Source organism: Pocillopora damicornis, chromosome 1 (assembly GCF_964200805.1).
Source record: "Pocillopora damicornis chromosome 1, jaPocDami1.2, whole genome shotgun sequence".
Taxonomy (NCBI): domain Eukaryota; kingdom Metazoa; phylum Cnidaria; class Anthozoa; order Scleractinia; family Pocilloporidae; genus Pocillopora; species Pocillopora damicornis.
The window spans coordinates 20,200,830-20,227,781 of NC_142670.1; the positions used below are offsets into that span (position 1 = coordinate 20,200,830).

The 26,952-nt window shown below is 38.2% G+C and overlaps 1 protein-coding gene and 1 long non-coding RNA gene across 2 annotated transcripts; both read left to right on the forward strand.

The window, feature by feature from the left end:
• The first annotated feature begins 9,193 nt into the window (after nt 1-9,193).
• Nucleotides 9,194-15,096, forward strand: LOC149052655 (uncharacterized). The gene is made up of 7 exons (XM_089203846.1): nt 9,194-9,834; nt 10,370-10,848; nt 11,925-12,014; nt 12,484-12,573; nt 13,339-13,413; nt 13,833-13,934; nt 14,802-15,096. Exons 1-7 carry the CDS (start codon nt 9,194-9,196, stop codon nt 15,023-15,025), a joined length of 1,701 nt encoding a protein of 566 aa, XP_089059972.1. The 3' UTR covers nt 15,026-15,096.
• Nucleotides 15,097-23,287: 8,191 nt separating this feature from the next.
• LOC149052656 (uncharacterized) lies at nt 23,288-25,196 on the forward strand. The gene is made up of 2 exons (XR_016186224.1): nt 23,288-23,534; nt 25,163-25,196. It is a non-coding gene; the product is annotated as an uncharacterized LOC149052656 (long non-coding RNA).
• Nucleotides 25,197-26,952: the final 1,756 nt, after the last annotated feature.

Consider the following 26,952-nt stretch of genomic DNA (forward strand, 5'->3'; position numbering starts at 1 on the left):
AATTCAAAGATTAATCAACCTCCGAAATACCAAGAGATGGATTTTTTTCCTCTTTGCATGATATCTAGAAAGACCTTCCAGGAATTACTGCATTCAGAAAACTGAAATGTCCATACCATCAATGATTCCTTTGCCGGCGGAAGTCAAAGAATGGTTACAAAGTCAATTTGATTGACAAGCTACTCCCCAGGTGACCCCTTCGCAGAAGAGGGCGGGGGTGCACGCCGGGAATTTCAAAAACGACCCCTATAAAATTATAAAAGGTAACAATTGATGTCTACCCCTAAAAAGTACCAATTCAGATCCTTGAAAAAACGTCCTAGCAATGCTAGTTACAGGTATTTTATTCAGCGAAAAAAAACACCCTAAAACGTACTAGTTAGGCCTCTGGTAGTCCACTAAAGTTTGAGACACCGTAAAAGCTTCCAGATCGCTAATTTTGACCCCTGAAAAAACAAAGAAATATGACTTGCTCCCCAGTTAAAATTTAAAAAAAAAAGATTTAATTTTCTCCTTTCCCCCCTCACTCCCTCTTTCCTATCGGTCATTGCTAAAACTGTCTTTGTCTTGATGCTACTTTTCGACACAGGAAAAGTATGTCGAACAAAAATATTCACCAAAAAATAGATATTTCTTTGACAGCTTCAGTAATGACAGGGGATTAAGTTTAGATGATAAAACAAAGGATTATGTTGACAGAAATACCGGAGGTCAAGTACATTCATTATATGAGGTCACACAACTCGGGTAATATTAACGGTGAAAATTTGCATAATTGAGCGGTCGAACGATGAAAGATCATTTCTCGAAAACTGAAATATATTTTCGCAAAAAAACTACACCATAATTATCGGGACATATTGGGCTAAAAAACTTGACAGTAGGGGTGAAAGCAAATTTTGGGTGACTTACCGCTGTTTGTCTGATGCATGCTGACATTAGCCCGTTACCCTTTAAGCCTCAAGTAATCTGGTTTCAGACTTTTTGTAATTATAGGACGAACCTCTTTGAACCTAACCTCAAACTAAAACAACGGGTATAACAGGTGCGAAATATATATAGTAATAATAATAATTGTTATTATTATTACTAGCACATAGGAAGCCTTGACCATGTTCTGTTCTCAGTGTTGTAAAACACACAGGAAGCGGCTAGAGCACGCAAGAAGTGTAGTGGGAAACACGAGACTTAGTCGAGGGTTTCTCCCGTCTACTTGGGTGCGTTTGGAAAAATTTGCCAATCAATCAAAAAGATCAGAAATTAGCAGGCATATCTTTCCCAAATTGCACTAAGAAAAACTCCACTATAAACATCAACTGTCTGTTTTATCTAAGGAAACTGATCCACAGCTGTACTTTTCAAAAAAGCGTGCGAAAGCCGAGTGAAAGGCATGGGTTGCACATGAGCAAATTCTGTTTGTTCAACTAAGATTTGTGTTAATATTAGAGATTTTCTTGAGGCATGGTTCGCACTTAAGCAAAAATAGTTTTTTCAAACGAAAATTTGTGTTATCAGTAGAGACTTTCCTAATACAATTCCTTCGAACAGATTTGAGAAAAATTAACTGGTGAACCAAGAAAGTCAGAAATGAGCGAGCATATGAGGCCTTGACCGTGTACTGTTCTCAGTGTTGCAGAGCACGCAGGAAGCGGCTAGAGCACGCAAGAAGTGTAGTGGGAAACACGAGACTTAGTAGAGGGTTTCTCCAGTCTACTTGGGTGCGTTTGGAAAAATTTGCCAATCAATCAAAAAGATCAGAAATTAGCAGGCATATCTATCCACAATGGCGCAAAGAAAAACTCCACTAACAAATATCAACTCTCCGTTTTATCTAAGGAAACTGATCCACAGCTGTACTTTTCAAAAAAGCGTGCGAAAGCCGAGTGAAAGGCATGGGTTGCACAAGGGCGAATTCTGTTTGTTCAACTGAGATTTGTGTTAACATTAGAGATTTTCTTGAGGCGTGGTTCGCACTTAAGCGAAAATAGTTTTTTCAAACGAAAATTTGTGTTATCAGTAGAGACTTTTCTAATACAATTCCTTCGAACAGATTTTAGAAAAATTAAACAGTGAACCAAAAACGTCAGAAATGAGCGAGCATATCTTTACAAAATTGCACAAAGAACACAGAAGTCTATTAGAAAATATCAACTGTCCGTTTTATCTCAGAAATTGATCCACAGCTGTACGCTTCAAAAGGGCTTGCGAAAGCCGAGTGAAAGAAATGGGTTGCACAGGAGCCAATTCTGTTTGTTCAACCGAAATTTTTGTCATATAACATTAGAGATTTTCCTATGGCATGGTTTGCACTAAAGCTAAACGAATATTTTGCTATATCAAAATTTTTGTCAAGGTCAGATCTTTTCCTAATGCGACTTCTTAGAACAGATTTTAGAAAAATTTACCAGAAGAGTGATCTGTGATCAAAAGATCAGTGAAGTGGGGAAAGCGGAGTTTTTCCAAAATCGTGCATATTAAATAAAATCGTGTGTTTATGTAAAGGATATACAGAAGGAAACGTCCGAGGTTATCCCTACAGAAGACACTCCCGAACGTAGAAATCGAATCTAAAGCGAGGGGCCGTATTAGGAAAAGCTCTAACTTTGTTACCCTTATTTTATAGTTGTTTACGCAAGCTTTAAGATGGGGGATATGCGGATGATGCACCACATGACGTGAAGTAGCCAGTAGAATCGCTTGGAAATAAATGAGTCGGTTATAGTTTCTTGTACCCCCCAACAACGAAGCACTTAAGTTTCAATATAAATTTGTCCCCCTATATTCAAGATATGAAGGACTAACACTCAAAAACTCAGCTGTAAAAACTCTTCACGGTTGCCACTTTACATTATTAACTCAGTTGATAAAACCTAATTATCTTTTTGTACCCCCACCAGCGCTGCACTTACAGTTCCTTTGAAAACCTGGCCCCCACATTTGGCAATAGCCAAACTCATAAAAGCTGGTTGTTTTTGTTGGTTAATTCACTTCATGCAAGTTTTTTAGCCAATTCACAAGAAGTCTTATCAGGTGGCGAAATCGAGGTAAATTGAACCAGTGACTAGGGCAGCACCAAGGTAAGTTTTTGTTAAGTTCAATCTAGTTATTTTATGACGCACCTTGTGATATCATTCTCAAAATTTTAACTTTATCCCGTAAACATTGTGAATCTAATAGATTTAAGGTTGCTGAAAGCAAATCGTATGTGACATCGTTTTCTGTTACTTAATTTCATGATATCTTAATTTCCCTTTTTGTGAATTCGATGCGCAGGAACTGTATTTGTATCAGTACTTCGTTATTTTCTCTTTTTTTGTAATTTATTTGCACCTTTAATTTAGTTGTTATAATAATTATTCGTGTTTTACTTTAGATCAAGTCAGTAAAACATCAGTTCTACAAACTTTTTATACACTTGAGTCACAGGAGCAATTGTAAGTGTTACTCTATTTTACGATGAAACTGTTTGATTCTGAAATCAGAAAGAAGCACATCTTTCCTGGAATGTTTCAGATTTTTGTTCGCAAAGAACTATTGCACATCCTTTGGAAAACGAATGTAACTCTCTTTTGGGAGCAGCTACAAAACTTCTCTCGGAAGTCAAACGTTTACCTCGGCCTCCCGGGAAGCATGATGCCCTTCACATGATAAATCATCTTAGGAAAGCTAACTAGATTTAAAAGACGGATAGTATTTCTTTTTTTAATCAACGCGTAAGCAAATTTTACTGTAGTTGATTAGCAGAGCGTGATGTCAACATTTGGTGAAAAACGAAAACTATGCTTGGTTCTCGTTATACTGTGATTACTGGCATGTCACGTTATCAATAATAGCTTCTCTGTTGATAAAGTAGACACAAAGCCTTCAGTACCGTAAGCTGCATTGTGAGCACCATACTAATATATCTATTCCGACGTTTTAATAGCAGAAATTATGAAAAAGAACGTCGTCCCTGTTCTGAGGAACCCGACGTCTGCCCCGGCTGCCACCGCATCCGATCCCCCAATTACGGTACAAGTACAGAGGCGGGATTGGCGCCGCAGCACCTGCAAACCTGCCTCGTTTTTAATCACCATTAGTGTCTACCTTCAAACCTATTGTTCGACCAGCCTTACCTTACGTTATTGCCGACCCTGCTGTACCACCCATTCCCGCTGGACCCTTTGTTTCCCACCTACGGCCATGGATCATCACCATCTGACTACCTTAATTGAGCTTCTCGACGGAACACTTGATTTCACCTGGAAAAACCTTAATCATTTCTGTGTATTTTCCTTATGTAGATATTTTCTTTTCGACGAAGCATACATTCTACCTATGTTTAAGCGCGCTCTTCGCTTCCAATATGCTTTATTCCCTGACGATCACCAATTTTTCCTCTTCATTTTCGAAATGAGAGAGGCAAACTTTCCTGCATTGGCCACGTTCCATATAGAATGGTTAGCCATACATAATCCTTCTTTAGGCCTTTCTAATGACCTACTTTCCATTATTGATACTACTCATTCCTATGATTCTTTCTATTGACTAATACGTCGCCGTTGCGAAGAGGCTGCTAGAGATTATAACAGACCAACACCACACTTCTTTTACACCACCCGAGACTTATGTTTCTTCCCACCTTAAGATTTCATTTCCCTTTTTTTCCCATTTTTCCTTTTTTTTTTTCGTCTCCTGGAGGAGGGAAGGTAATATCTATGAATATAAGAAAGAAACAAAAAGACAAACCCCGCCCTCCTCCCCTCACCCGGGAAAAAAAAGAAAAAAATGGCATAGGGTTGTTTGGGGTTTATCAATCAAAATATTATTTGGAGTTCACTTAAGGTTTTTCTTCATTTACTTCAGGGTTTAATGAAGGGTGTTGGGTATGTGTTATAAATCTCAATCATTTATTTCAACGTGATGTCACGTACTGTGATAAATATATATATATATGTTCATGAAATTAAAGCAAGGCGTTCGCTGCGTCCCTTTTTTAGACTTAGCTTATTTGACCATTAGATACCAACTAGAAAATAAGGCTTTATTACTTCATTTTTTGGACGAACATTAGTGAAGGGAACAGTTCGTCTTGCTTCCAATTCAATCTTTGAAAAAGAAACGCATAGCCTGCAGTAGTTTAGTCGGTACTCTGTGTTTTCAGCCAGCGTATCTCCGGCCGAAGAAGCTCAGTTTATTTTAGGCTGCGAAAAACTCGCAACTTGTTTCTCCGAGTTGCATATCGATGAATTTTCCCAACTCACTAAGACTTAGTTTCTTGCCTCTGCACCTTTTCAAATCCTTTGTTGTCTGATTTTATATGTTTACACTGTTCTAAAATTGACTGTCTTGTCACACAAGTTTAGAAAGACTGTTAACTTATCAGCTGACCGTTTGTTTCCAAGTAAAGGAGCCTTTACATGTGATCTGTATTTTTTCCATTTACAAAAAATCGGGACTTTCTTTTTATCCAGATACTCCGCTCAACTGAAATCACCTACTTTGTATACATAAAAACTACCAAAGGAAATTAAATTAGACTTCTTTGTCTTGAATATTAGTAAGCTTTAGTATTATAACAGGAGAGAGTTGAAACAGTGCAATTAAGAGCTACCAGTAAACGTAGACATAAATATCTTTGCTATTTGCGTAAATTCCTTACCTTGCCTCGGGCCGTGTGAATTGATCAGAAAAATCCTCCTTTCGTTTCATCACGATTATGGCAAGTCATTGGGTTCTAGGAAAAGACACTGCCGTTCTACTCAGTAATCCTGGGTGCAAAATTACCTGGTGAATTTTGGAATTAGTGTCTTGATTTAACATTAGAATTTTACTCGACTTCGTTGTCAGTGGTGCTTGTTTTCTCTTGGTCCTTGTTTTCTAGCTGTCTATAATAGTGAGTGCATGTATAATAACAGAACAGAAAAAAAATTAGTCATTAATAACCATCCTTCTCTTCAGAATCAGGCTTTAGGAGTCAAATTCAAGAAAAGGATAACGCATCTGACTGTATCAATGATATGGTAAAGGCTTTGTACGGTCACTTTGCAATGTTATCAGATTTGAAATACCTCAATTAGAGAAAAAAATGTCGCAAATTGACATTAGAAAGCCAGACTTGTGCATAGCAATATGTATCAAATACTGCATGGTAATAGACTCTTGCTTGGTGCTGAGCGTTTTGGATATTGAATAACTGCTGGTGAGATGTTCAAGAGATCAGATGGGAAAGGTAAAAGATCTAACTCACCATCTTTACAGTGCCATGTAAGTGGACAATGTTTGTTTTGTTTGGTCTTCGTTAGGATCTTGTTTCCGATAGTGCCAGTGAGTATGAAAGTGAGGAGTTAACTTTTACTTCTGCAAGTTCCTTGTATCCTACTCTTAGCAGGTCACCTGCAGAGGCCTCAAGCTTAATAGGTATGAATTACGAATTAGGATACTTTTTTATCAATTAGCATTCAAGTACACTGTAAAGTACATGCCACTATCTACCACTGTCTTTCGATTCTATCTCTTTGCAATCCCGCCCAATAAGAGGTTTGTAGGGTTAATTTTCCAGTGTGATTCTCTGTCTTTTTAGAGCCTCAACTGCTTGCCGAAAAGAACATTGGTTCAAAGGATCCAAAGAACAATATTCATGTTGATGATGTGATTCTAGATCAGGACTGTGGAATTCAGAACTCTAAAAGTAAGTTGACATATGTGAGTGCATGGTCTAACTTTACTACACAGAACCTACATACTTTTGTTACAAAGTTCTGTTTCTGAACACTAAAGTGACCATCATCGTGAAACATGTGACTTAAACCCTGTCATTAAAAGCTCATGTAAGTAAGTGCTCCCCTAAATGATGGCGACCTCCTTTGTGAAATATAACCATGCCTGCATCTTGATGCGTATGTTGATGTTGAACTCTCAACTTGAAAGTTGACGTGTTGTCAACTTCGATTTATGGCAGGATTGTTAACTCACCAACCAAAGTTCATTTTTTTTTTGTGGACAGTGCATGTTTAAATCTTACAAAATCTTAAAAAATACTAAAACTTATCAAGCAGATGTTATCCTGATCTAACATCAAATTCTCATTACTAATTTACAAGAAAATGAGTGGCAGCGAGAGGGGAAAATTAACAATCAGATCTTGGGAGTTAAAGGGTTAAAGAGAAGTGTTGTTTTTCAGTGAACATGACTGTTGATTGAGGGCGTTTAAACACATGCAAATAAATACATAAGTCATATAACTGACAATACAAACTGTGAGAAATTGAAATTGAGCCAGTTGTTAATGTATAAGTGAACAGATTACTTTTTTCAGTTCAATATAAGAGCAGTGTAAGTAGTAATATGAGAAACATGTTTAAGGCAAATATTTTGTGTGATCGTAGGTACCAGCAGGCAAAAATTGAAGAGAAAAGTTGTGTTTTCCAGTACGTCCTCCTCTGATGAAGAAACAAGTACAGGTACTTGTAGCAATGCATCGTTTCTTGTAATAACATTGACCTATATTCATTAGTTTTTCACCCAGATATATGTTGGCTCGCAAATAACCGTGAAAGTTTGGAATTTGTCACTATAGTAAAAGATAAACTAGTCTGTTTGCTGGTTTCTTAATCTTTTTCCTAATAAACCAGAGCGATCAAAATGGTCATAAAATATATATTGGCCATGAATTGTCAGTGAGCTGATGATGTAATGTTAGTTTAGAGTTTAATGACAGTCGGCCAAAATGTTTTATGGGAGCTGTTTAACAACTCCAATTTTACTGATTTAAATATCAACTGTCAGCGTTCTTGTCTAAAATGTTATAAGCAAATACAGTGACTAAGATTCCTTTTCTGTCACTGTCTCAAAGGTAAAACAAGTCGCCCTAAAGAGATAACAGAGGGTTTAGAAGGGTCAAGCGATGACAGGAAGTGTCTGGCAAAAGCTTGTCATAGCGAGTTAACCGAGGAAGAGGATTTTTTAAGCAGTAAAACAGTGTTCCCCACACAAAAAAACACAATACAGGAGGTAAGTAGTCTTGAAAATTAAAGGAAACCGAAGCAAAAGCTAAAGCAGAGGCAACTGTGACCTTTTTTTTTACAAAAAAAAAGCTGTTACTATCATTTTATAGCAGCGTTTCGAAATCTCTTGTTTCTGTTGTTAGTTTGCATATGTTTTAATATAATCAAGTTTAAGTGCCCTTAAGGTTTCAAAGTGATCAACTTATTTTGTACTTCAAATCCTAATGGAAGCAGATGACAAAAATTGAAAAGTTTTCAGGAATTTATGAAACAATTAATACATAACATGAGGTAGTTCTAAGGAGCCTTTGATGAAGAATAACGTTCAGTTTTGTTCAAAAATGTGGGACAAGTTTTTGGCGATTGTTTTAATTTGAGTCAGTCAGGCAGCAATTATACTTCACATTTTTGGGAACAAAATATTTATACATTTTCCTCTACATATAAACAGCTATAATCACAAAACAATTTTCAAACAAAGAAAATTTGATTGCCTTTAGATAAATAATTTGAAGCTGATGAATGGGAATTATATTTAATGCTTTGAGTTTACATAAGCAGAAATTAATCTATTGTTCTTCATAAATCCTTTCAGTGTTGGTACGATGTACTAAGAAAAAAGAAGGCAACGGAAGAGTTTACGATAAGAGGCAGGCTTGTTATTGTGGCAAATTGTTTTCTAAAGTTGCAAGGCATTATGAGCACAAACACCGGTCCGAAAGGGAAGTGGCTATGGCAGTCTCCTTCAATAAAGGATCCCCTACAAGAAAAAAGCATCTCGAAAAACTAAGGTTATTGGGTAACTATCACCACAATTTGACTGTATTAGAAACTGGAAGAGGGGAACTTATTCTCAAGAGACGTCCCGTCTCTGATGAAAAATGCATTCCTGGTGATTATCTACCATGCCAGTATTGCTTGGGCTTCATAAAGCGACAGGAATTATGGAAACACATAAAAAGTTGTGATTCTAAACCAGAAGGTTACGATGCCCCAAAATATCAGAGGGTGCAAGCCAAGGCTAGGCTGTTGTTGCCTAATCCCGCCACTTGTTCCAGTGACACCAGCAGTATATTACGCCGACTGTTCTTAACCATGAAAAGGGATGAGTCTTCCAAGTTGCTCAAGACGACTGGCTCATAAACGAGGTGGGGTTGTTTTTGGTTGAAAAGTATGGTGAAAAGCAACAGCACCTTACTTCTCAAAAAATGAGGGAACTTGCTCGGCTCCTGACAGAACTTCGTGCAGCAGATTTTAGTCCAAATGCCCAGCTCAGTGATTTCATCAAGCCAGCGAAGTTTGACGTCGTCATCGGTGCAGTGAAAAGCCTTTCAAAGTTTCAGATTGAAGAAGGTGTCCAAAGAGTTGCAACACCGTCATTGTCTCTCAAGGTTGGTCATTCTCTAAAAAGGTGTGTTCCTATTCTTCGGGGCAAAGCCTTTTGCACAAGGGACAAAGATCTGCAAGAGGATACTGACAATTTTGAAAAACTTCTAGATTCTGAGTGGAGCCATCGTATCTCCCATCATTCTCTCAATACCATGGGAGAAAGCAAGTTTAACAAAATTGAAACATTACCTCTAGCAGAGGATCTTGAGAAACTACGAAGAAGTCTCCTTTCAAAGATTTCTTCCAGCACACAGGTCCTTGCAGAACAACCTCAGCTAGAAGCATGGAGCCACCTCGCCCAGGCTACACTTGCCAGACTGGTTATTTTTAACAAAAGAAGGGGTGGGGAGGCATCAAAGATGCTTTCAGAAAGTTATCTTCACAGACCAGACTGGAAGCAAGTTAATAACCCTGAAATTGTTGCATCACTAAGTGGCTTTGAAAGAGAATTATCCAGACGGTGAGTGAGATTCTAGGTTAAAAGCCCATATAGAGGGTTAATTAATAAATTTATCAATTAGTAATAATAGAGGCCTTGTCTTAAATAATGAAGGAAGGTCAGCCTTGCTGTGGTTGAAATATCCATTCTCCTCCACCCTCCCGCAGTGGGTTTATTGGTTTGAACCCTCTTTACATCATGAAATATCCAGTCTAAGTCGACACCTTCCTCAGTTTAAAAGTTGAGCCTTCAGCGTGGTCCCCTTTCCCTTGAAATTACAACAACTCCCTACAGGGTAACACATTGCACATCTTGACATCATGATGTCACAATTGCAACAGACAGTGGGAACATTTTAGGAAGTCTTCCAAATTGTTCAGCATAATGACATGTTCTTCTGATGTTAACGATGAGTTTTTGGGCCGTTACAAAGACCACATTTTCTATTTTATTTATTATTTTCGAATACCAAAGATGGCATCTCTTCAAATTGAATTTGTAAAATATTGTTTGAACTAATTTAATTTATGTTTTAATTATCTTAATTTTTAAACAGATTACATATGGTTGAGATTCGTGGCAAGAGGGGCAGAAAGGTACCAGTAATTTTGACACCGGAGGTGAAAGATAGCATTGATCTCCTCATCAAGACAAGAAAAGCTGTGGGTATTCCAGATGAAAATCCATATATATTTGCCAGGCCAAACAGACAGTCACTCGACCACATAAGAGCATGGGATTGTCTACGGAAATTTGCTATGGATTGTGACCCACCTCTGTCAAACCCCACAAATATAGGCAGTACCAAACTCAGAAAGTATATAGCAACCATTTCTCAAGTCCTTTCTCTAAAAGAAACAGAGGTAGACTGGCTAGCAAGGCACCTTGGTCATGATATCCAAGTGCACAGGGACTTCTACCGTCTTCACGAATCGACAATTGAAATTGCTAAAGTGAGCAAGCTACTTCTTACAGTCGATCAGGGTGAAACAAGAAAGTTTGCCGAGAAAACACTGGCGGAAATTGAGTTAAATGGTTAGTACAAGATTGTAGGTAATTTCAATTTCATAACTAATTTCTCTTGCTCTTATGTCTTCATTGTTCTTGAGAGCCACAAACTAGTAATTTTTGTTTTTAGAAATACTTTTAGGGTGCTAACTATATTATAAAAGAGAAAAGAAACATCGGTTACTAACAAATCGAGTTACACGAAAAAGCGATCACCTCGCATGAAGTCTAAAACGCTTCACGCTTCGTTCAGCCAGCCTTGCCCCAAGGCACATCGGTCACTTTCAAAATGGCGGCAACGCGTTTGTAAATTCACGTGGAGGATGCCACATTTCATGCAGAATTTGCTTATTCTTGTACTTATGTCCTTGAAGTATTCAGAGGATGGAAGATTAAGGAACAACACAAAAAGGGTTGATCTTCTCGTTTTCAAAACAGCCTTTTTTTTAAATATGTCAAGCACGATACACTTACATTCCAATGGGAAAATGCTAATACACAACTACTTATGGGGTCTACTTGCAATACTTAAGGGGGACATACTAATACACAGTTGGTTAAACGGACTACTTGCCATACTTATGACGACATGCTTATTATAATACGCAACTGTTCATAGGGATTACTTGCCATACTTATGGGACATGTCTATACGTTTTTTCTTATGGAAACTATATGCCATACTCATGGGGACATGCTTAAAAAAAGTACTTATGGAACTTCTTACCAGAGCCATAATCTTACGATTACTTTAACACAGTAGCTGTAAATTAGTAAAGATGTTTATTCATTTTTCTTTGAGATGTTTACATGTATTTAATAATATCATTGTTATTATTATATTAAAAAAAGTAATATAAAACATTTAAACCACAGCACCCTTTTATTTTGGCTAAATAAAGCATCATTTGGTCTTAAGCCCAGTTTATACACATAGTGGTAGATAAGATCAACCACTGTAGTCCGCAGCTCAGCTAATTTATTCTAATACATATACAATATTTGATAGTTAAACAAACCCACCACAGTTTTTCATTGTCTGGAACCCTTACTTCAACTATGTTAAATTAAGATAAAATCTGCATTCTCATACTCTTTTCTAGACATTGCAGACCCAGATCTTTCAGATGCTGATGATTTGGCTAACGCTGACGAGGACAGTGACACCAATGGCAGTAAAAGAATTTCCTCAGGTTTGTGTATTCCCATGCTAAACTAGAAAAAAAAATGAAAATAAAAGTCCTCTTCTTATAAAGCAGAAATAAATGAAATAATAAAAATATATTTCCCAAAAAAAGGGAAAATCTGCGGTTGACGTGCCTTCATTAAAAAAATTGCTGGTTGAAACGCACTGTCTTAGTAGCTGTGAACATGATTAGTATATTCTGCTGTCACAAAAAATGCATTAACCCTTTTTCTAACAGGCACAAATAGTTGCAGGGCTGTGTGTTTCTGAGAACACTGTTAGTTGAAGAAACAAGATAAATCCTTTATGGGAGTGGGCTCATGCTGAATTTACACCAGAAAACCACTAGTTTCGGCTGTTTTGGCTAATTGATGAAATGCTAAAAATAGTTCCCATTTTCTGCCTTTCTGCCTTCTGGTTTAGTCTTTTCTACCATTTTAAAGATTCTCTGACATTGATTTCTTTTCACTTTGTAGCGCCTAATTGCAAAGTACGTGCAAAGAGGTCAACCTTCCCTAAAAAATGCAAAAGTCTAGCTAAGGACAGTGCAATGCTGAAATCAACGAGTAAGTATTATTGAGGTGACATCGAGACGTGATATTTTAAAAAAATTCTGTTTAAAGCCTAGCAGTAGTCAACGGTATCTGTTCTAGAGAAAAACCTGTTCTCTAAGCACTTTCCTGAGTTATATGATTTAAAGTATAGCTTAGTATAGTTTGGGCACAACTTTCCAAGTTCCTGGAAAGGTCTACTCTTTTGGTTTCCTGTTAACGGTTTATTTTAATTTGGGAATTTTCAATCATTACCTGGGAGAGTTTTTCCTTTATATCGACGTAAGATTTCCTGGCTTGGAGCTCAAATGGTTTCATATCTGAATGGGTCAATAGAACACCTGTCATTCTCCTACCTTATTGACTTCTCCTTAAGTCTCAGGAAATGATGGGGTTTCTGATTCACTGTCTTTGATACATAACTGAATTTAATAATGTAGTTTTCATGATAGACAAATTTATTTTCATAACGGAAAAACTAACTCCACAAAACTTATATACTTTCTCGACTTCGATGTCAGAATGTTTATTTGAACTTGATAATGAACAAGATGCAATGCACAAACTCTTGTTAATCAAGCAAGTGGCCTAATAAATTGAATGATTTTGCTCTTTCTCAGTATTTTGGAACAATTTTCATTTGGGGAGTCTATTAGACAGGGGTATGATTTACTAAGATGGGCATTTAATAAAAACTTAAAAGCGTATGCCTCGGGCGTTTGTTACACAAGAGGCATTTATTAGAGTCAATTTTACAATTTATCGTATACCTTTTTTTAGATCTTGCGGGCTCAGATCCCTCAGACATGGATGGGGAAATTAATGATGACTGTGATGAAGACATTGCGATTGATGGTGAGGAGAAAACCTTATCAGGTTTCTAATCCCCAACATTTGTTTGTACATAGTCCTGTAACAAAAAGCAATGGAAATAAGAGCACTGGTTAGGCCCTGCAGCTTGATGAAAAAAATAAAGACCCCCATAGGTAAAAAAACAATATGAGCAACATTCTAATACACACACTGTAGCTTAAAAGATGTTTATAATCGTGTGCCAACCACATAGGTTGCAGTGGTTGCAAATAATAATGTTCCTATGAAAGTAACCTATACAGAAACAGTGCATGTAAGTTGAGCCTATTGTGAGCATCTGTATGAGCATTTCTTATGAAGGCTGTAATTGCTACTGATAAAACGCAATTTGTAGGATTTAATTTAATCTTGGTGCAAAATCCCACCAGCTGTTACCAATTGATATGTTTTTTCTTGTGTAGCACTCAAACTGCTTGCAAAGAAGTCAAAGACCCCCAAAAACCGCAGCAGTCGCAAAAACCCAGACATGGAAAATGCAGACCGGGGAATGCCTAAGTCAAAGAGTAAGTAGAGTAAATGTTCCAAAAGGAGGAAGAGTTAGCTGAAAGCTTACTTTTTATTCTCAGGAAATGATAGAGTTTGGACTCAACATCTTTGATATAGAATTAAATGTAATTTTTAGTTTTTTAAGATATTAGTAGTACCTGCCGAAAGTTAGTGCCGAAACAAGAAAGTTCCCTCCCTTTGCAACAGGAAGAAATGAAATATAATGACAATATATTTCCAAAACGAAAATGAACTACATCCTCCCTGCCCCTGACTGGATTTTCTCTGTCCATGATAGGCCTCTTCATTGCAATCAGAATGAATGCCAGATTTATCAGCTGCTATTACATCAGCCACTTTACCTTTTGGTAAGAAGTTTTTACAGAGACCAATTTTTTCAAAGGAACGTTAAAGGAAGTTTCTTTCATTAAATGCATGTAAAAAAGAACAAAACAATTGCTCAAGACACTTTTCAGAATTTAATAACAAGAACATATTTAAGCGGCTCACGCAATCATAAAACAGTGAAATATGCCGCACACCAAAAAAACATTGTGTTTACATGTTGTGTTCATCTTAATGGAAAATGCTACCAGCGGTTGTCAATGGTGGTGACATTCGGACATGACGTAATGTTTATAAAAAGGGAAATTTTCAGGCAAGCCAGCATCCTCAGTTTTTATTTGTTTTTACTTTCATAGCACTCAAAGTGCGTGCAAAGAAGTAAAAAACCCCCAAAAAACGCGGCAGTCACCAAAACCCAGACATGGAAAATGCAGACTGGGGAATGTCAAAGTCAAAGAGTAAGTAGAGAAAATGTTACAAGGGGAGGAAGTTTAAGCTTAAAGCTTGATTTTTAAGATTTTTTTGCTTTTGCTTTGCAGGGTCTGTTAACCATGTTTTATGGGCAGAAGAAGAGAAAAAGGCAGTTTTTAAGCACCTCAGTACATTTATCAGACAAGGAAGATGTCCAGGCAAATTGGACTGTGAGAACTGTATTTTAAATGCCAAGGGTACATTGGATGGTAGGGATTGGCGTGCTGTTAAATATTATGTTAAGAATCAGGTTGACAAGAGAAAGAGGGTTCTTACCCCAAAGAATAGTTAAGTGAACTTATCTAAGGGAAATCCCCACCCCCTGCTCTTAATGACAGCCCTGACACCATGCTAAAATTCAACCTCAAGAGCCACAAGGACAACAAATTTAGCAGTAACTCATGATAATTAGGGGGTGTTTGTGTGTTTCCAAATATACCCGATATTACCAGTCATAGTTTGTGTGGGTTCCCTGTGATTCAACTACAGGTAGCATGCGTTTAATTATACCATAGTTTTTTTTAGATATAAGCCTATTCCAAAACACCCTCCCTCAAGGTAAGCCACCAATTCTCAGATGCGAACCTTCTCACGATAGTAAGGTCTAATAACCTCAACTTTTTTTTCGAATAACCAAGCATGACAGAAATTGCATACCAACCAAAATTCGTAAGCTGCTGCACAGAACTATTGTTTTTCACCAACATTATAAATCTTTTGGGTGAAAGGACTTTATCTCACCCACTATAGTGCACCCAAGCTCATAACCATTAAATTGGCTTTGTCAATATACATATACAATGTAGTATTGACATTAGAATTTTGATAAGTCTTAGAAGCAATATGTTATCCATTTGAAAGCCCAACTCATTTTTATTCATTGGACAAAATCTACCGTCTAAAACTGAGCTTCCTTGAAATTGTTGTTCTTCACTTAGCCCTTGGTTGGAGTACTAGGGTGTAACCAATAAAGAGAGTTTAGCGTTACATACTTTAACTTTGTCAGACATGGACAATACTGGGCAAATTAAATTCAAACACCATAGGGACTGACATGCTGTTTAAGATTTTTTGAAAAATCAGATAGACAAGAGAAAGAGGGTTCTTACCCCTAAGTATAACTAGGGAATTGGTATGTTTTTGTCATCTCATAATATATAACTAATCCTGTGCAGGGTCATCTACTGTTTTTTCCAAACCCTTCCAATCTCAGGGCTGTCACTAAGATTTAAAGTTTACAGTTAAATACAAAAAGTAGAAGGGGAATTAAGTAGCTAGGGATTTCTTTTTTTGGTTTTATTTTTCTTCTATCCCTTATGAAAGTAGCTAGGGGTTAACTTCATAGTCGCCAAGGAAAACCCTTAGTCCACTGCCGTTAACGACTACCCCGATACCTGGTTTGACCCCAAGAGCCGCAACAACAACAAAATAAAAAGAGCAAGATAATTACTATATTCGTTATGAATTTCAACATAACTGTTAACATCATGATAATTGAGGAGTGCTTTGCTGTTTCCCGAAATTTCCCAATATTTAAAAAATGACTAAAGGTCGAAGTTTGTGTGATTCTCCTGATTCAAAGGCAAACAGCATATTCATTTGCTTCAATTGTCTTCATAAATAATACAGCCCCCTTATTCTTATTAATCAAGTCTTTGTAGATTCTCTTCATTTGACTGCTGTCATTGAAGGTGAGCCCTAAAGTTACTACTCACAGCATTACTGAATTGTATGATTAGCCAGGATCTAAGGCTAATATAAATGTTTGGGTTATTGTTATAGCGAATACACCATAAATTTTGGATATAAGCCTATCTCAAAGTAGCCTTCCACAATGTGAGCCACCAATTCTCAAATGTGAACATCCTGATAGTAAGCTCCCATGGCTCATTTTACTGACCTTACATTCTTACCAATACTCGTAAGATGACTATACAGAACTTTTGTCATCCATATCATAACTGTTTGCTGAAAGAGTGTTTTTCAATCAAAATTCTGTAGCTACAGAATTGGCCTTGTCAAGTTGTGAATTTACAACGCAGTATTGTCATGAGAATTTCGCAAAATATTAGACGAAATTTACCATTCACATAGGTCCAACTAAATTTTAAGTGGTCAATATCTTCCCCCAACAATAAGCTCCCATGAAAATATGGGCTTAGGGTTATATCCAAAAATTTTATGGTATTTTAGGTCTCCCTCACTTGATCATCGATAATTCTAGAAGTGGATTTTGGTATATACTAACTAAGAGTGCTTCATGTAGCTCTTCATGGAGGTTAAGTGATAACCACTGAGAGACTTTAGCATAGTCATCATTACAAAAACATTATAATTGAAAATATTAAGTTTAACTGTTATCAACGAGGCTTTGTGAAACAAACATCGGAGGGTTGTGGAACTTAACTAAAATTTAAATCAAATTTTAGCTGCCAATTAGCATGGGGTGCAGGACATCTGCGCTACTTTCTGGCAATTCTGACTCAGGTTGATAACTATTCAGTAACAGTTAAATAGACATTGCTGCTTAGAAATGAAAATGACTGAATGGTCAGGCATTATCGTGTGCACATCAAGAATCCCATCCTGAATTTTCTGCGCTTTGGAAAAATACAACTGAACCTGCGTTACGAAGGACAACCCCGTACCTGTCGCCACTGTAATCAGACCGGCCACTACGCCAATGCCTGTCATAATATTGTGTGTTACAACTGCGAACAACTTGGACATCTTGCCTCTGACTGCCCCAAACCCCCGATGTGCAACCTTTGCAAATCCACCGATCACAAAGCGAGAGCATGTCAATTCTCATGGGCCAGAGATACCAGAGAAACGAGCGACCCTGAAAGTGAATCTGTGACTGAAGAAACTCCCGAAAAAACCGCTACTGACGATCCCGAAGAACTACCTATGACTGAAGAATGCGATGGACTACTTACAGGACAACCCGACGTAGAGGACAACAACAACTCCAACACACAAGACGAATTCATGGATGCCCCTGAAAGCGACGATACCGTTTCAAACGAACCTACTGATTCTGCCGAACTGTTCCTGTCGACTTCAACTGAAGAAACACCGTATTCACTAACTCCAGCTCAACAAAAACAACCTGCAAAACCCACCGAGACAATAATCCCTGGACGTATTCCCACGAAACCTGTTCTTGTTACTGGCAATGGCGTTAAAAATAATTTGGATCAAACGAACTCTGGAGAACCTTTACCGAAGCGTTCCCATTCGAATAAAAAGAGACATAAGGACCGTAAGTAAATGTATTTAACCGCTTTATTATTATTTGTGATTTCTACCAGTATATTCCCTTTTTGAACATTGACATTCCGCGCTAAATTGACTACTTTGAATGTTCGTGGTTTTGGCGACGGCGCCAAACAGAAAGATGTTTTTGATTATTGTGATGGAACCCGCTCAGATTTTCTTTTTCTGCAAGAAACACTTGCTTCTCGCGACACTGTTATCGCCGACCTGAGAAACACATGGCCCGGCAAAAGTTTTTGGTCTCCCGCCTTAGGTAAACAAGGCGGAGTAGCTGTTTTAGTTGCTGAAAAAACTGATTTTGAAATTAAACAATGGAAAAAGGATTCTTCTGGTAGGATTATTAGCCTCCTAGCGTGCTTAGAATCTTTGCGATATAATTTTATTAATGTGTATGCTCCAACGAACTCGAGAGAAAGGAAAAGCTTCTACAAGACTCTGCATGAATATATGTTTCCCGGTTCAGTTAAAATTATTGCAGGCGATTTTAATTGTGTTGAAAGTGAACGTGACAAATTTGGAGGGAATTTAACAATTTCCTCCGATCTGCAAGATCTGCGAAAATCCTATCGTTTGCTCGATGTTTGGTGAAAGACACGTGACAGGCAAATTCAATGTACTTGGTTTAATGCTGCAAAAACCATCGGTAGTAGATTAGATAAATTTTTCATTTCACAGGAATTATTTTCAAACGTAAAATTGTGTGACATTCGCCCATGTATTTTCTCAGATCATGATTCTGTTGACTTAGAGCTCGAATTACAAAATGTTTTCTCTCACGGCCCAGGTGTTTGGCGACTAAATTTGGATCTGCTTGACGATGAAAATTTTTGTATCATGATTTCAGGAATTATCTCCAAACATGCTCAGCTTCGAGAAGCTTTTCCTTCCATTCACAAGTGGTGGGATTTCTTAAAAGATTTCGTTAAATATACTGCGAAAAAATACGGTAGAGACAAACAACGTAAATTAAATTACGAGAAAGTGACAGCTACAAATCGTCTGATTAATGCGAAAAGATCTTTAGTGAATGGCAACACTTCAGCGACAAAACTCATCGATGAACTGGAAAGTCAGATTAAAAGTATTAATCGTACTCAGAACGAAGGAGCGAAAATCCGGAGTCGGGCGAAATTCTTCGAAGAAGGCGAAAAACCAACTCGCTTTTTCTTTTCACTCGAGTCAACACATGCTGCGAAAAATTCAATTAGGTCCCTTTATGATTTAACTTCAACAACCAATCATCCGCAAGCCGTTCTTACAGTTGATCAGGAAAAGGCGTTCAATAGAGTGGACTAGGCCTTCCTGTTTCCCACCCTTAAGTGGATAGGCCTTTGCCCTTCCTTTCACAAGTGGGTACAGATGTTCTATATCAGAGTGCGCAGTTCTGCAATTGTTAACAGTCATCTGTCTGCATTTTCATGTTGCATAGGGAAGTCTACCATTACAGAGATGCAGAAGTATGACAAAGATGACTTTGTTTCCTACAACTCAGAACAAGGTCTTGACTCTTTCTGGTGTGGGTGCATTGGAGAGAAGCCAAAGTATTCAAAACTGAAGGAAAATTTTAGAATACTGCTTATACTTTCCTTTCCTATGGTTAGTCATGTTGAAAAAAGATTCTCTGGTAATAAAGACAATAAGGTGAGACCTTAACTTCCTTTTGGATGGCATACGATGGTATCAAGAATCAAGATGGTCATGTACAAGACTCTGTAACAAAGGAACACCCGGTATCTTTCAGACATGCCAATGTAAGATCCCAAAGCTGCCTAAATCAGAAAAAGATCAGAAGAAGGTGCCACTGAAAAAGAGAAGAGGAAGAAGGAAGTACAGGAGGAGCTTCAGTCACTTAGGAAGAAGAAAAAGAGAATTAAGACTTACTAAAGAAGGAGATGCACTTGCTACAGGGGCCAAAACAAAAACCAGAATAAATTTGTTGGTCAAGTCACATGACATGTTTCCAAAATCCCATGCAAAACGTACAGAGATCCAAAACAAACAGAAAACTACTCATGGTCTGAAAAGAAGCTAAGGCTAATGTTAAAGTGGATTTGGCTTTTTTAATAGTTCACTAGAAGCGAGGTCAGTGATAATTGCTTTGAGGTCAGTGAGAAGTCAGGAAATTAGTCTTACATCATCTTGGCTGGAGTGTGTGTGTAGTATCTTTTTTAAATCTATATTTTGAGTAGCTTTAAGTTTTTATAGCTAGTTCACACCCCTACTGGACACCAGCTTTTCATAATGTTGATGATAGGCTATCATTTTGAAAGTTTCTTTCTTTCTTTCCTCTCATCCATAGGCTGCCTCTGTGTAACACTACCTCCAAATGTGGTCCACTTTCCTTTCAGGGAAGACAAGTTCAATCGAAGGCAAAGTGAATAGTATACCATTCCTTTCTGTTTAAAGGAGCCCTGTGCTTAAAGGGGGAGGAGGGGAGGGATTAAAGGACAGACCACAGACAAGGGCAAGAGCAACTGCTGGCCTACTCGGAAGCACGTCGTTGTCGTGGTTTTTCCTCGGATCTTCTTGTGGTCTTGCGATTCCAGAGGCATTTTTGTGGGCCGGATTTCTGTGAGTATTTTTTTCTCTTTCTCTTTTTCAGTGGTCCAGTGCTACGTACCTGCCGGGAGGGAACGCCAGTGACCAGTCTCATCGGTATTTTGGCATTTCTTTGCCTGGCTTAAAGGCTTTTTAGGCATTGTTCCCTGTTCCAGGATTTCCTGGTCTGTGACTGTTTTTCTCGCGTGTCACCCATCCCATTTTGGGGCCAGGTTCGGCCTTTTTTTGGGCGTGGTCCTTGGGGTCTTTTGGCCCCTTTTCCCCCGCAGTTCTAGTGTGCCAGGATTTCCTGGTATCACTAGTTGTTGTATTTGCCTGCGTGCCTTGTCCACTCATTTAGTTGCTCTTTTAATCTCGTAAAGTTTCTTCTTTGGGGGATCGGCCCTCAGGGCCAGCCATTTTTTGGCCCTTGTTTTGGGCTTTTTCCTTATTTTGCTGTTGGTTTTTTTTCCTTCTTTTTTTCGATTCCGATATGGTGTTCCTTTGTGCGAACACCTGTGTCGTCCATGTGCCTGCGGCCATTATCTCGCACGAAAAGTCTTGTCATTTTCTTGGAAGGTTGTTGACTTTAGTAAACTGTCGGCTGTTCAGTTCGTGCCGAGGGACCTTATTAGGCTTACTTTCAAAGATTCCGCAGATAACGAGCACCTTGTTAGCCAGGGGTCTAGCATGCTTGACAACATAGAATGTGACGTTACCCCCTCTGACCGGCCTTACACCATGGTGTACGTTCACCATTATCCGGCAGAGGGGGACGACGCCCTCCTGCTCGAGCAGTTCGGTCGTTATGGTAAGATAGTGTCTGGGAAACATCAATTCTTTGCTGGGTGCCCTAACCTCCTTACGGGGTCACACGTCCTTATAATGTCCCTGGCCCGGCAGATCCCTGCCGCAGTTTTTGTTGACGCTTACCCTACTCGGGTGTGGTATCGTGGAATGGCCCCATTTTGTCAGATCTGCAAAACCATGGGCCACAAGGCCGCAGACTGTGAACACAATGGCAAGTGTCAGGAGTGTGGTGAAGCCGGTCATTTGGCTCGGGCATGTCCGTCCTGCCAGGGTGGGCGCGCTTGGGGGGATGGTACTATTCTGGCCAACGCCGCCCCGGCAGATGCCCAGTCTTTCCCGCCCTTAGTGGCCCCCCCAGTTCCGGCTGAGGCCGATGTCCCTGAAACTACTGAGCCCATGTGTAGTATGGACGCTGAGGATAGTCATGTTTTGTCTGGGTCCCCAAGTGTGCCCGAGGCCGAAGCAAGCCTTGGCACATCGGGCGTTTCCCTCCTGGCTGCCGTGGATGGGATGGATGGCAGTGATAGTGATAATGATAGATATCGGTAGTTAATGATGAAAGTAAAATGGAAAGTAGTAGTAGCATGGATATTGTAAACAAAACTAATGTGGTTAAAGAAAATGTAGTTACTGAAAAAGAAATTAAGAGTGATTGTCAGTAAAAATCAAAGAAATCGTGGCCACGGTCAAAAAATCGATTGCGCTCATACTTTGTCAGTTTGAAGGCCTAGGTAAGTAACTGAAGGATATGAGGTTAGTTTTTTGAAATATTCCATATAACGGCAGAAAACCACGAAAGACGGTCACCCTACCGAAAGCTCGGATTTCACCGAGCGGAAACTCGAAATTTTACACTTTTCAGCTTCTCGCTACACAGACGTTTACATAGCTGTGAATCTTTCTTAAGTATAATTGAATACATTGATTCTTCCTTAGTCAAACCATGGGAATTATTTTTATCTCTGCTTATTTGTGAGCGAACTGAGACCCGATTAAGAAGACACACTTTTCTCATTTACGCGAAGGTGTAAAATAATCCAAACTCAGCGACGAAAAAAGCTGACCGGTAGTTCTTCAAATCCTCTGATATTATAACCAAAGACAGTTCAGTCATTGATTTTTAGGTCTACGGTTTTAAATCTTTAGGATCTAGTAGCACTTTTGCATGAACGCCGATCAAAATTCGATAAAATTCCAATTGAGTGCCTTTGAAATCTACAACTCTACATAACAATGCACTATTGAATAAATTAACTCTTCGGCCAAAGTTTGTACATAATGAGGGTTTTACTTTCTTAGCGGTTTGAACCTTTTAAAAATATATATTGATGTTAAATATTGTCTACACAGGTAAAACAAACTATGAAACACCAAAATTACCACGAGCTGAAATTAAATCTCACAGGCTCGCTCCCTAATCTGCGTCACGCACGAGCGACTTCGCTACAATTAGTACAGTAACAAACAGATATTTACATCTGTTAATTTACAATAAGTCTTATTTTAAAATGTTACTCAACGATGTGCCAGGTTCCCCAGTTAACTTGCTGAAGTAAAAATAAAAGAAAATATCATAATAGCAATTCAAACTGAAACGATAAGAATTGATTTTATTAAGAATGAGAAGCTTTATACCATCGATAGCCAATCAGAAGTACCTGTTCTCACGAAAATTGCATCGTTCTTTAAATAAAAAAATCCAATTATCTTTATCTGTGAAACATTGCATCTAGAACCAGAGTTTACTGTCGGGGAACTTCATAGAACAGCGATGTCTTGCTCGTTCTTGAATATTGTTGGTGGGATTTGCTGCGCAGACGAACGCACAAGTTCTTCAACTTCCGTCACGCCTCTCACGCGGTGTAACAGGGATATCAAAATTCACAAAAAGTCGTTGAAATTTTCCGGATTTGAAATGGAGGTAGAATTAATTTTGGCGAGATGTGGATGTTTTCAAAAGCCGGCGAATTTATCGGATATGACTATCTGTCCGGTTCATCGTGCCAAGTTAGGTTTAGGTTGGCGAAGGACGGGTAATCTTTGCACCATCCCGGAACTTGTTTCTGGTCACTGCAAGGAGCTGAGGAAGGCACCCGCACTGGAAAAAGGAATAAATTTATTCCAATCCATGAAGATATTTGAGCTTTCAAAACAGCTCGTCCCTGTGGGCTCAGGTAAGCAACCAACTACTTGATGTTCTACCAAACAGAAACTGTCTCCAATGAATTATTTATTATGGCCATATTGGAGTGATGCAACGACCGTAATTGTGCTATTAAACGTAAACATATAAATGTTGATGTGACGTTTCCACTAGTATACTGTGCAAACTGTGCACTTTGTGGGTGGTTAGGGAGAGAGAGTAGTATGGTTGTTAAATCCTTTCCCCCACCCCCTTCCCTCCTTTTTAAATGGCGTAAAAATGACAGTGCACATTATTTATTCTTCGGTGCCCTCTTTGGAAAATTCTTAGTATTTTTCATCGAATATTGTCAAAATTAAACTTTATTTTCTCTATCAATGACAGACTGTAGTGTTGTTTGACAAGCGCAATCAATAAAACATGCAAGTCGTAAAACTCATAGTGTTTTTAATAGTCACATTGGACAACAGAATGAAGAGGATACAAAACTCATTGGAGACAGTTCCTGCTTGGTAGTACATTTTTTAGTTGTTATTTACCTGAGCCCATAGGGACGAGCTATTTTGAAAGGTCAAATATCTTCATGGATTGGAAAAAATATATTCCTATTCCAGTGCGGCTACTTTTCACAGCCCGTGCTGAGTGACCCGAAACAACTTCCTGTATGGTGCAAAAATTAATACTTTTGAACATGATGTATTACTCAGTAAGTGACACAGGCATAATCGGAAAAAAAATCCGAGTGCTTCATGGGACAAACATCCTGCATACTGCTAGGATTGAAATGTCATGTGTGGCATATGCGCAATGGAATAAATGTGATATTTTTAAGCCTGGTGAATAAATGAGAATGATGTATTATTCAGTAAGTGACACAGGCGTACTCGGAAAAAAAGAAATCCGAGTGCTTGAAGATTTTAGATATATGAAAATTCACATATTTGCACTGCGGTGGAAAGATGAAATTAGAAGATCCTCGCTGCTAAGAACACTACTGAAACTAGTAGTTGTAAGTAGGACCTGAAAAAAAAAAAATTTCAGGCCCGTACGGGATTTGAACCCATGACCTCTGCGATACCGGTGCAGCGCTCTACCAATTGAGCTAACAAGCCAACTGGGAACTGGTTAATGAATTGCTCTCGGCCATCAGGAGTCGAAACTATCGACATCGTGTCAGGTTATGCCTAAGTGACACGATGAGATGGTACGGGTAGTCATCTCCAATAAACTCGTTGGCTTTTAAAAACACGCAATCTTGCTAAAATCAATTCTGGTTCAAGTCCGGAGAGTTTTTTAGGACTTCGTGCGATGTTTTATATCCTTGTTACACAGCGTGAGCAGTGTGACGAAAGCTGAGTAAGGGTAGAAATTAGCCATTGGAAGTTACTTATCATGTGCGTTCGTCTGCGCCGCAAATCCCACCGACAATATTCAAGAACGAGCAAGACGTCGTTGTTATGTATGTCTATTAACTTCGCCAACAACATACTCTGGTTATATGGTTAAGTAGATTTGTTTATTTAGAGAACAATGCAATATTTGCTTTTCGTGGAAACAGTTACTTCCGATTGGTTTTCGACGGCACAAAACCTCTCATACTAAATAAAATCAATTATTATTGAGCTAGAATTACTATTAAGGTTTTCTTTTTTTTTTCAGCAAGTTAACTGGGAAACCTGGCACATCTTTGAGTAAGATATTTTAAAAATACGACTTATTAAAAATCAACGGATGTAAATAGCTAAGTCGCTCGTGCGTGACGCAGATTAGGGAGCGAGCCTGTGAGATTTAATTTCAGCTCGTGGTAATTTTGGTGTTTCATAGTTTGTTTTACCTGTGTAGACAATATTTAACATTAATATATATTTTTAAAACGCTTCAAACCGCTAAAAAAGCAAAACCCTTATGTTTTATGTACAAACTTTGGCCGAGGAGTTAATTTATTCAATAGTGCTTTGTTATGTAGAGTTGTAGATTTCAAAGGCGCTCAATTGGAATTTTATCGAATTTTGATCGGCGTTCATGCAAAAGTGCTACTAGATCCTAAAGATTTAAAACCGTAGACCTAAAAATCAATAACTGAACTGTCTTTGGTTACAATATCAGAGGATTTAAAGAACTACCGGTCAGCTTTTTTCGTCGCTGAGTTTGGATTATTTTACACCTTCGCGTAAATGAGAAAAGTGTGTCTTCTTAATCGGGTCTCAGTTCGCTCACAAATAAGCAGAGATAAAAATAATTCCCATGTTTTGACTAAGGAAGAATCTATGAATTCAATTATACTTAAGAAAGATTTACAGCTATGTAAACGTCTGTGTAGCGAGAAGCTGAAAAGTGTAAAATTTCGAGTTTCCACTAGGTGAAATCCGAGCTTCCGGTAGGGTGACCGTCTTTCGTGGTTTTCTGCCGTTATATGGAATATTTCAAAAAACTAACCTCATATCCTTCAGTTACTTACCTAGGCCTTCAAACTGACAAAGTATGAGCGCAATCGATTTTTTGACCGTGGCCACGTTTTTTGAATTTTCCTTGATTTTTACTGACATTTACTCTTAAGAGTCAATGTCAGTAAGAATCGGAGATAATCCCAAAATCACGGACACGGCTCAAAATTCGTTTTCGCTGATACTTTTTACATTGATAGAGTATTGTATCATAGTTAACAAAATAGGGTTAGTTTTGTCTAATTTTTGCGTTCATAAGGGGAATTAAATAAAATCGGTTGGGTCCATTTTGCACCAAAATGACCTCTCTGATGAACCGAAATTTTACTATATTCGTGACTCTTTCAAGTTTGTGGGGTAAAGCCTATAAATGATTTCTTACTATGAATAAATAGCTTGTCTCTTGGTCAATTAAATATTGTCTATAATGACTGATAATTTATTTTATATGACTCATAGAGAGCTTTTCGTTGAAGGTAGTTCGTTGCCCTTTCTGAATCGCTCTAAAGTGACATAAAAGACTTGCCTAAAAATCCGGTCAGTACGCCAAAATATATCCTCAGACTAAGCTTTCTCTACAGTTTGAGGATAGATGTTTTATGTTTCATTTTCATTTCTTTGGGATTTTTTTTAGTTTTTCGATACGACTGCCCTAAAGATTGCTAATTTGCAAGATTTTTCGATGACCGCCATATTGAAACTGCGAGAAAGTACCGTACAAAAATCGTATTAATTTTGGATTAATTGAGTCTAAAATTATAAGTGCAAGTGAGATTTAGCTTGGTGTATCACCAAGTCGCTGCCCTTACGTTATTTTTAAAGTTAACGGCAGTTTGGCAGTGGCTTATAGGATTGAGACTCCCTGCATGATATCGTGACATTGATTTCCTACATGTCACGCACCGACCTTTGACACCGTTAATAGACTTCACATAACGTCGAACAACGTATGAGCGATTTCCGCTTTGAAATCCTCCGCTATACATTCCGTTTCCTTTAGAGGAA